The sequence below is a fragment of the Mastigoproctus giganteus genome, chromosome 2 (assembly GCF_048544385.1).
Source record: "Mastigoproctus giganteus isolate SK-2022 chromosome 2, ASM4854438v1, whole genome shotgun sequence".
In the NCBI taxonomy this organism is placed as follows: domain Eukaryota; kingdom Metazoa; phylum Arthropoda; class Arachnida; order Uropygi; family Thelyphonidae; genus Mastigoproctus; species Mastigoproctus giganteus.
Window position 1 is genome coordinate 19135299 of NC_143576.1, and position 12056 is coordinate 19147354.

A 12056-nucleotide genomic window follows, 5' to 3' on the forward strand; every position below is an offset into this window, starting at 1 on the left:
TCCATAAATAAGTAACATTAGCCAGAATATCACCAGTGGATCTACACTGATGGAATCCATACTGGTGATCGTTGATCAGATGGAAGGTTTCTAGGTAGTTTAAGAGTTGGCTATTAATTGATTTCTCCATTACTTTATAAAGAGTAGAAGTAATTGCAATGGGACAATAATTGGATGGGAGGGATTTGTCACCCTTTTTAGGAACTGGCTGGATGTGAGCAAATTTCCAAGCAGAAGGAAAAACACCTTTGGAATAAGAAAGTGAAAAAAGGTGGCAGAAAATAGGAGTAAGTTCAGGAGCACAGGTTTTGAGAACAAGTGGAGAAATACCATCGGGACCTGGAGCTTTCTTAGCATCATGATTCGTCAAAATCCTTCGGATATCCTTTTGATGGAAGACCACAGGAGGCATTGAATGGAACGTGTTGGGAATGGTGGGAGGTGTTTTACAAGATCATTAATACAGGAGTTGGAATCAAAATGGGATGCTAGCAGGTCAGCTTTATCCTTGGCTGAAGTTACAACAGAACCATCTGGTTTGGACAGAGGTGGGAGCAGAGATGGGTAAAAGTTGTGGCCAATAGCTTTGGCAAGAGACCAGAATGCTCGGCTACCATTAGGGCAAGAAGCAAGTTTTCTACTCTTAGCCTGTTCAAACTCTAGTTTGGACTGATTAATAACTGCTTTACAATTGTTGCATGCTTTGGTGAAGGCAGAAAATGAAACTGAAGAATTAGAAACAAGCCAATTACGATATGCAACGTTCTTCTCTTGAACACCAAGGTTTAGATAAAGGATGAGATTTTAAAGTGGAGGTGGGATAAACGATTCCATTCCTGCAAGAATAATTTCACTGACACGATCTGAGTAAACGTTGACATCAGAAGTTTTGAAACAGTAATCCGATCAAGGAAAAGAAGAAAAGAAGTCTCACAGGTTATCCAATTTTGCATTCTTGTAATGCCAAACAACACGAGGTTGGGAATAGCCATGAGACAATCACCAAGTTGTGATCTGAAGTGCCTAAAGGACCTCTCACTTCGACCGTGTACTTAGAAGGGTTGTTTGTGAGAAAAAGATCAAGCGTATTGGCTGTATGATTAGGATTGTCCGGTATTCTTTGGGTAAATGAACAATCTGTGCCAGGTCATTAGTAATTCTAAAAACCTCAGCATCTTGACCTGCTTGGTCGGTGTGACTAGAAAACGGAGGCCAGCTGGAGTTGTGAACATTAAAATCACCAAGGAAAATTACCTCACTGTTAGTTGGACTGGAGTAAGTCAAGTTGCAAACAGAGGAAGTCAAAGAGCTCCAAGTGATTAGTGGAGTTGGTATTCTGATAGAAGTTGTGCAAGAATCACCTTCACCTCTGCCTACGGCTACTGTTAAACTGTTAGTCCTTGTATCCCCCCAAGCTATCAGTTTTCCGACCCACCTAACACTGCTTTGATAGCATCAGCAAATATTCTTGCACCCTTTCCATTTAAGTGTATCCCATCCCTGTAGAAGCAGTCTCTCCTGTTATCAAGTACAGACCAGGCTGAAAAAAATTCTACCCCTTGAGCTTGCACAATCTTTCCAGGGTCATATTGATCAACAAAGCTCTCATCATGTACTCCCTCCTATCGTGTCTGGGCACAATTGCAGACACTTTCAAATTCAACCCTAATTCTCGGCTTTTGTTCAACAATGACCTGTACTTGTTAAGTGACCTGTAATTCTGCCGGTCTCCTACTCTTAATATCATTAGTGCCAACGTGTACAACTATATATCACCTTTTGTGCCCTTAAAAGATGATATCCACTCTACAACATCATCAACCTTTGCCCCTGGCAGACATACCCTGGTTCTGTTCCACCTATCCTTTTTACAAAGCATGTTCCCCGTTTCCTTGACAGTAGAGTCACCAACAACTATTAGGTCCTGTGGGACCAGCGCATTCTGCCTTGGGGGTTGCCGCTTTGTTGCATGATGACCAGGTGCAAACTCAGGCATTGATGTGGGCAGCTGAAAGCTTGATGGGCCCCTCAATTTAGATCTTTCGAGGGCATCCACCCTGTCCTTCAAACTCTCATATAGGCCCATGGTTTGGACAGAGGTGGGAAAAAGTTGCGGCCAATAGCTTTGGCAAGGGACCAGAATGCTCGGCTACCACTTGGGCAAGAAGCACGTTTTCTACTCTTAGCCTGTTCAAACTCTAGTTTGGACTGATTAATAACTGCTTTACAATTGTTGCGAGCTTTGGTGTAGGCAGAAAATGAAACTGAAGAATTAGAAACAAGCCAATTACGATATGCAACATTCTTCTCTTGTGAACAGCCTTAGCACATTTATTGGAAAACCAAGGTTTAGATAAAGGACGAGATTTTAAAGTGCAGTGTTGGATAAAGGATTCCATTCCTGCAAGAATAATTTCACTGACACGATCTGAGCAAACATTGACATCAGAAGTTTTGAAACAGTAATCCGACCAAGGAAAAGAAGAAAAGAAATCTCACGGGTCATCCCATTTTGCATTCTTGTAATGCCAAACAACACTAGGTTGGAAATAGCCATGAGATAAAGGTTCCATTGGAGAAGAGACAATCACCAAGTTGTGATCTGAAGTGCCTAAAGAAACTCTCACTTCAACCGTCTACTTAGAAGGGTTGTTTGTGAGAAAAAGATCAAGTGTATTGGCTGTATGATTAGGATTGTCCGTTATTCTTGTAGGTAAATGAACAATCTGTGCAAGATCATTAGTAATTGCAAAAGCCTCAGCATCTCAACCAGCTGGGTCGGTGTGATTAGAAACTGGAATTGTGAACATTAAAATCACCAAGGAAAATTACCTCACTGTTAGGAAAGTTGGACTGGAGAAAGTCAAGTTTCAAAGAGAGGAAGTCAAAGAGCTCCAAGTGATTAGTGGAGTTGGGAGAACGGTAGAGACAACAGATGAATTTGACACTATGAGGCAGAGAGATTTTAATCCAGAGAAGATCGAAGAGAGGAGATTCCAAATTGCCAAGTCTCTGACAGGGAATATCTGAAAGGACATATGCACAAGTACCACCTTTGAGGCGAAAGGAATCATACAGTGAATAATTTGGGCATCTCAGATGAGCAGTAGTTGAATCAACTGATAACTGAGATTCTGTCAGAAAAAGTACATGGGGTTTGGCAGACTGCAAGTGGAAATGGACATCGTTGAGATTAGAATTGAGACCACGTATATTTGTGAAATGGATTAGGAAGTGCTTGGAAGGTTTAGATCTTTTCACAGATAAGCTTGCTCTATTAGTTTGACAATTCATGGTGTATTCAATAGTAAGAAAAAGTTGGTGGGACATGCTGTATGAAGTAATGAAATTTTTGGATATGGCGTACACATGGTAAGAATATACCCAGATCCTTGACATAACGTGTCCTCGACAATGCTCTCCGCATATACACTACTCGGACTCGCTCCAGTCACTATCTGGCATAGTAGAGATAGCAATATTATACACTAGCTGATCCGGAAGCCTCCTAGATAGTTACCAATGGGTTCTGTCTGGTGTACTAACTAGCGGCTGGCCTGCGAACACCGTTTTAGAGCTGTAACCTTGAAATGTAAGGGATATTGGATCTCTTCACGACGTTCATCATAACCTCAAAAGTCATCAGTCATACTGCATGATGGAAGAGATAGGGAAGGGTTGATCGGAACTTAGCTCTAGAGACTAAACATGGGTTCCACCACTTCAAGCCTCCAATAAGCAAAGTGGTGGTATTGCACCGGTTGATGAGAGTTATCTACCACCTACTACCGCCTGGTAACATAGAGGGGCGGCATTACCCATGTTGTGTAGGCGCCACACCAGCTTAGTAGTATAGCGAAATTTTGAACTTCCAAGGAAATGGAACGAATTACAAAAAAAAACTTATTGGGTTTACATTACGATATTTTAATGATACCTCCATTTATTTCTATGGGATGCAAAATACATTTCCACAATATTTTTTTTAAGTTTTCACCGGCTGGCAAAAAATTACATAAAGTCAGATTTCCCCAAATCGAGTATTGAGTAAGTCGGAGAGTTCCTGTAAGTTTCACCATGATCGTGAAGTGCTTTGTTGGGAAGCAAATTGAAACACTACTGTATTATACATCTTGAAAATATGTATGAGATAGTAGTGTTTATATAAATAATTTGTTTCATATTGCCAAAAATTAATTGTACAGATTTACCACAAATATCAAGCAAGACTAAGTTGTTTTGATCTTTAAAGTGCTGTAGCTAACCACTGGTAAACTTACTACCTGTATATGATGAAAACATTCCAATAGTCTTTCTTTAAGGTCTTTATGCTTTGTGCTTGTACACATTTTTTTATTTTTCGAGCCATTCCAGCTTCAGATGTATCTTCTACTGTCTTCTAGTTTTTTTCAATACCATTCATAATGTTGGTAAAGGAATATTAAATTGCTTTGCAATTTATACACTGGTGTTCAAAGAAAGTGCATCACCCCTTAAAATTGTAATTGTCATCCAAATAACGTATATGGCAATATTTCTTATGGATTGCATCAGATAAGATTGGCATGCATAGGTGATGACGTAATATTGCATCAGCTGTTACTTTCAACTATATAAGCACGCTCTGCAAGAGTTGCAGTCATTCTTTGCTTTTGTCAGAATGGCAAGTTACGTGCAGTTTATGCCATGAAGAAAGAGTGCTATTGTTGCTTTACATGAGGAAGGATATTCTTCCCATCATATTGCTTATAGAGTGTCTTGTAATTAGTCCACACTGAGTAGATTTCTGTCGAAACTCAAGTATACTGGTTTTTGCTGATAGGAAAAAAGGAACCGGACACAAACAAGCCTCTACGCCAAAACAGGACCGCGTTTTGAAGCGCTTCTGCCTTAAAAACTGTAAAGCTTCTTTGTCTGAGCTGAAAAGAGAATGGGAAAAATATACAGGAGTGGTAGCAAGTGCAGTAATAGTCAGAAGATGCCTCTTCAAAAATGGACTTGGTGCCCGTCATCCTAAGAAGAAGCCCCTCCTCACACAAATGAAAAAGGCCTGATTAATTTGGTCTAAGGAGCATGTCAAATGGATCCCCGAGCAGTGGAAGTCAGGTATTTTCTTGGATGAAAACAAATTCAACCTGCATGGCTCTGATGGGAGACAAATGATTCACCATAGACTGTAAGGGAATTTCACTGTATGTCTACAGTGAAATTCCCTACCAGCCAAATGATATGGGTGGGCATTTCGTATCGTGGAGTAGGTCACCTGCAGTTTATAAAAGGTTCCGTAAATGACATCAGAATCGAGCCTATGGATACCTGGCTATATTGGAAGGCAAATTGCTGCCAACCATTAGAGACCATTTCAAGTACCAAGTAACTGCTTCTTTCAGGACGACTCTGTTCCTTATCATCGGGCGAAACATGTAAGTAAGCACTTTTGGCATCGTGTGGAATCTGCTGTTGTCAGAAAGAAATGAAAGACCCTTTGTGAATTTCAGGAAGCCATAATTCGTGTTAGGAACCACAAACTATCAGTTGATTATCTTCAGAAATTGAACTTGTCGATGCCTCTACGGTGTTTTTTTTTTTTTTTTTTTTTTGATTTGGTAGTTGTTGGCGCATCGGCGTCTGTGGCCATATTGCACCTCCCAAGGTTTTTGCAGTACTTTGATCCAAGCCCGAGGCGGGAATCGAACCCGCGACCTTTGGGTTGCCGGGCAGGTACTTTACCCACTCGGCTAGCCCGGTCGGCTTCCTCTACGGTGTGCTGCTGTCATCAGGGCCAGAGGCGGTTCAACTAAATATTAGTTTGCAGCTGTGAACTTTTCATTTTGTTTTCCTTTTAAAATGATAAACCGAAGCAAATTGAGAGCTTCTGATTACATTTCAACCATAATTGTTGTGTTTACCAAAACTGTTGTATTAAGGTTGCAAATGCTCAATTTGGAATATTTTGAGAGCATCTGTTAAATATTACTTTGCCTTAACTATTAACAAATATCTTTTGTTTATACAGTGGATTCCAGTTATTTGGCCACCGGTTAATCAGGGCCGCCATTTATTTGGGGCAAATCTTAAAGAACAGAACCCAATCGAGAAAATAGCCAGAGTTTACTTCGCTTAATTGGGACAACATGCCGTTTAATTGGGGCAGGAGACTGCAGCACTGGAGATTACCCTACGATTGTCTCCAACCGTACACATGGTTCGGTCAGATTTCTGGAGGTCACAACCATAAAACAATTAGCAGTCACCTGTTTATTGGGCTTTTCTGTTAGTGCAATCTATCATAAACGGATAGTAAAGTCGATCTTATTGAATTTGTGATAATACCGACAGCTGGAATTCTCTGGGTTATTATAGTGAAATGTGTTCACACTTCTATGGAATCTTCAATCATATAAAAAAATTAATTTTCAGAATCTTCTCTTCATTCCTATTTTTAAAGCTTCGTAACGCGTTACTCCGTTCTCACTTGCGCGCATCGTGTTACTTGCAATTTGTGTATGCTGTGTTCTTTGTTATTGATTGCTTATCTTTTTACTGTTTTAAATTTTAACCCCCACCCACAAATGTCAGTGAACAGAAATGTCAACTAGTTCGTATGTACATATTACAGTACATATTAATTATTCCGATTATCCCGTATATTCTTCTGATTTTCACGTATCATTTAATTTTTTAATTGGTAAGGTAATAAAAGGATTACTTTAATTAGAATCGCCGTTTAAGAGAATTAAAATTCAATACACAAACGTGATCACAATGACGGTGCTTACTACACATTGTATAGTGAACGGTACTTTACTATGGTGAGTCCGTCGTAACGTGATTTGATTGTACAGTGAATCAAATGTAAAGCGTGGATCCATTGTATTTTTTAACTATTTACCTGAAACTTCGGATAATTGGGGCAGCCGCTTAATCGGGCCAAAATGCACTAGTCCCGATGTGTCCCAAATAACCGGAATCGACTGTATTTCTATTTGTGATGCTAGTCATTAGTGTAACATACCACCACGAAAAAGGGTTAGAAATGTGAAATTCCTAGGTGATGCACTTTCTTTGAACACCAGTGAGTTTAGTATCCATGTTGAACAGCTATAAATTTTCACTTTTGACACAAACCGAATGTTTGCTTCACTAAAATATAAAAGTGTCTCAAAACACAAACTCACTTGTACAGAATAACTCAATGTTTGACGTGCATTTGAGTGGCCATAGTTCAAATCCGTATAACTACAAAATGCAGTGATACTCTTGTATTCTATTCTTTCTGTCTGGTATGAACTTCTCTGACCTTATGTAGTCTTCCTAGAGTAAAATAAATTATTTATTTATTATGCTAATGCTCACAGCTGTTCAAATTATGAATCTTTAGCTCCCCATGTATTATACGCCAAACTAATAGATCTGATCCCCTCCGAAATGACAAAGTGAACTTGATAGCTAGGTATCACAGCATGAACAGCATACGTTTTACTAACCATACTGAAAAGTGTACTTATACTATCAATGCTGCAAATATTAACTTTTTAATACTTACTTAAAATATTTTGTATTAAACAAATTTTTTTAATATGAGAATGCCTATCCCTTTGGCAAGGAAATGGGATCTACTTTGTGTAAATGAGAATTTTTCATAAAATAGTATTGTGTTAACAAGATTTTCTTATTATTTCAAAATGTATTGTAATTATTTTCAGTTTGAAACAACGATTCCCAAATGCCTTTCAAGACATTTGTTTATATACAGAAGTTTCTCTCTATATGGCATACTATAATTTTCGACTGATAGCGCGTAGGTTTCTTCAAGAATTGTTTCTGGACACGACTTTTGGCGAGGTAAGAAATATATATCATAAGCTGTTATATTTTGTATTGCTGGCTATCTAAAAACATAGACTTACTTAATCTGTTTTGTAGAGATGATATCCATTATATCCACCAATCAATCTGATGATATAGATAAAAATAATGCTTGCACATACTTCATGAATTCTTGATTGTTGCCACAACACCCGTTGTTGATAAGATGTTCTGAGGTTAGCAATGTTTCAAATGAGAGGGAAGATATAGCTTGGAATACAAACTTAAATAACTTCAAGGGGTGTGTGTGTAGAGTAGTAAACTCTAGAGGATTACTTAATCTCGTCAGGAGTATTGTAATAAAATGGCTCAATTTGAACTCCTGGTTAGGAAAACTAATGCTGATATAATAGGGCTAACAGAAATATGGTGCCACCAAGAAATTGGTGATGACGAGTTCCGGTATGTATAATGTACAGTAAACCCCCGCTATTCGCGGTATCTGTATTCGCAGTTTCGCATATTCGCAATCGCCAATTTAATATAAAATGAAACCTAAAAAAATGTGAATTTTAAAGCGCCGTGAATATTTTCCGCCATAAAAAAACATGGGCGTGGCTAAAATTATCTTTCCCGGTCAAAACAGCGCTCAGTGGGTGGGGGGAGAGGGGTGACAAAATCGCGAGCGTGGATGTTTCTCGCTAATCCTTGTTCAGCATGTGTTATGCATTTGTCATGGAAGGTTTCGTCGTTTGCTTTTAATTTATATGTTTATAAATTGAATAAATTTATCAATTTATAAATTGATATGCTTACAAAAATGATAAATCTACCGTTTTGCAGTGTAAAACAGACTTTTTCGAGTGTGTTAACGGAAGAAAGTGACTATTGTGGACAAGTTCTTTCTAACCCCTACAAAAATATGGCTACGAATAAAAAGAGAAATGTGAAAATATCAAAGAAGGTGATGACATTGGCGATTAAAATTGAGTTATTAGACAAACTTTCTAATGGTGAAAGTGTCTCCTCAGTGGCAAAACACTATAAAATCAATGAGTTAACGGTACGATCAATCAAGAAATCGGAATAAAAAATCTGCCGTAGTGTCCGTGAAAACGCGCTAATTGCTTCAAAAATTTGCTCTGTAACTCATGATGTTAAATTAGAAAAAATGGAAAAGGCTTTAAATCTGTGGATAGAAGACCGAACTCAAAATAAGATTCCATTAAGTTCACTCATCATTCGCGAAAAGGCAAAACTCCTTTATCAACACTTTAGCGAAACTGGTGATAGCACTGGCGGGATAAGTTTTTTAGCTAGCAAAGGCGCTGGTTTGAAAGATTTGTTTGAAATTTCTAATAAATATTACATTTAATATTAAATTGTTTCTTATTTTCATTTCGATGCCATATGCTTGCATTTCACTATGTACTGTCTATGTACATAATCATATTATGAAGGTACATATAATACATACGTAGACAAAATTATAGACTAGTTTTTCTTATATATTTCATACTTTGGAACGGATCCCCTTTATTACTATGGGAGCCATAACTCAGTACTCGCGTTTTCGGTATTTATGAAACTGTATAAATTTACTGTATTTATGAAAGATGGGTAAGAAACAAGGGGTGGAGGGGTCATGCTTCTTATCAAAAGCAGCCTGAGCGTGAAAAGAGATTTTGCTGAGTTTGAAGTTACATCTCTCAGCATTAGTAGAGAATACGATGAAAGAAAGCAAGCTTAATGCAGCATCAGCCAAAAAAAAAAAAAAACCCTTCCATTTCACCCCTCCGTTCGTTCCAAATGCTTGTCCAGCTCAGCCTTAAATTTATTTAGGCTATCAACTTCCACAACAAAAGATGGAAGTCTTTTCCACCAATCAACCAACTGCTGGCTAAAGGCAAATTTCCAAATATCTTTTCTACAACTGTCTTTCCTCTGAATCTATGCCCCCTCAGGTTCTTAATCTGAGCAAAAGGAACAATCCAATCAGCATTCAGCTTACTCAACCCATTCAAGGCTTTATACACCTCGCAGGTGGCTACTCTCCAGGTGCTGCAATTTGCAGACCTTGAGCCTTTCTTGGTAAGAGCACCCCTTTGTTCCTCTCACCAATCTTGTTGCCCTTCTTTGTACTCGTTCTAGCAACTGTACATCCTTCCTAAAATGAGGCCCCTACCTGTAAACAGTAGCTGTGGCCTGATCATTGCCTCGTACAAGGTATAATCACCTCCCTGTCCCTGCTAGCAAAATTCCTATATATCATTGACAAGACACCATGACCTGCCCCATCAGCCCGTCTGCACTGCTCAGCGAACTTCATATTTGACTGCACAATTACCCCTAGGTCTTTTCACTTTCCACTTCCATGAGTGTAATACCATAGTTGGTACATTTCTCATAGGTTATTGCTACCCATATGCAGTACTTTGTATTTTTCAATGTTAAACTTCAGTTGCCACTTCTCAGTCCATTTGCCGAATTTATCTAGATCCAGTTGGAGTATCATACTGTCTTTACTGTCATTAACAACCCTGCCAACCTTTGTATCATCTGCAAACTTGGATATTAATCCTGATATACCTTCATCAATATCATTGATGAATACACAAAACAATTATGGGCCCAGCACCGAACCCTGGGGAACTCCACTAATAACATTTGTACACGAAGAGCAGTATCCGTTGATTACCACTCTCTGTCTTCTACCACTCAACCATCCCTTTATCCATTGTAGCAACTTACCCTTAATGCCATACTTTTCCAATTTGTACAGCAGTCTTCCATGTGCAACAGTATCAAAAGCTTTCCTGAAATCCAAATATATGATATCAAAATTATTTTTGACATTCATTTCCTTTGTGAACACATCATAGTATCCAATCAAATTGGTCAGACAAGACATCCCTTTAACAAACCCATGCTATGTCTTAACTATTACTGTAGTCTTGTCTAGATAATCTTGCAATGCTTCTTTAACCAGTGACTCCATTACTTTCCCCAGAACACAAGTTAAACCAACAGGTCTATAGTTACTAGTGTCATCTTTTGAACCCCCCCTTTGTAAATTGGTGACAAATTTGCACACCTCCAGTCAATAGGACTTCCCCTGAGTGCAAGGAAGCTCTCATAATTATCGCTATGGGTTTGCTTACTTCCTTTGCTGCCTCCTTTAATATAACTCGATAGATGCCATCCACCCAGATGCCTTTTTTATGTTTAACTTCAACAATTTCTCCTCCACTTTGCTCAAAGTTATTACAAAATCACTTAGCTCCCTGTTAGAGTTTGATAAACTTCTGGCATTCCCCTCATTGAATAACTCCTCATGTGTCAATGTAGATGAAAAATACTTTTTCAGTTTATCAGCTACCTGAGCATGATTATCAATAGTCAACCCATCTATGTTAAGTGGTCCAATCTGATTCATCCATTTCCTTCTAGAGTTTACATAAGTAAAGAACTCTTTGCTGTTTTTCTTTGCATCCTTTGCCAAAGATTTCTCGTAATCTACCTTAGGCTTCCGTGTCACCTGATAATTTATATGCATCCCGTACATTTTTCTTCTTTGCCCCGAGCCTCACTAATTCATCTGACATCCATTTAGACCTGAACTTTGAACAGTATTTCTTAGTTGGAATGAAAAGCCTAGTAGCCTCCAAGATTAAGTCCCTTTCAGGCTTCCCATTTAGAATTCAATGTTGGTGTCATCATTAGTTGATCCCACTGTACAGAATTTTAAAACTGTCTGAGATCCCTTTAGTCACCTTTACGAAAGCAAAAGCCATTCCCTTGAGCCTTGATTGTAGCTACATCTTTAAGTAATTCCCATATCAATACATTGTGATCACTGTCACCCAGTGGTTCCTTTATCTGCAAATTCTTAATGCAAGAATAATCACTGCTGACAATCAAATCAAGAGTATTACTCCCTCTGGTTGCTTCCCGAACATTCTGCCGTAGAAAACAGTCATCTAATAAATCCAAAAAAAAGTCTTGCTAGTATGCGAGTGACTAACCCCAAGTTTCAGTCAATATCTGGAAAGTTAAAATCCCCCATTATAAGACATTCTGATTTACTGGCCCACTCTATTTCTCTGCACAGTTGAGACTGCTCATTATATTTATCAAATTCCTTAGGCTTATAACACACACCTGCTCTCATTTTTCCCTTCCCAGTGCTTATGTCACACCAAACCAACTCAACATTGCATTGTCCACCAACATCAATTGGATGCACT

General features: G+C 38.6%; 1 protein-coding gene across 1 annotated transcript in view; it reads left to right on the plus strand.

The window, feature by feature from the left end:
• rictor (rapamycin-insensitive companion of Tor) overlaps positions 1-12056 on the plus strand; it is a 707794-nt gene that overhangs the window by 675180 nt on the left and 20558 nt on the right. Inside the window, exon 31 of the mRNA XM_090388323.1 lies at positions 7707-7845. Coding sequence (XP_090244449.1) covers positions 7707-7845 — 139 coding nt within the window. The remainder of the gene's footprint in view (positions 1-7706; positions 7846-12056) is intronic.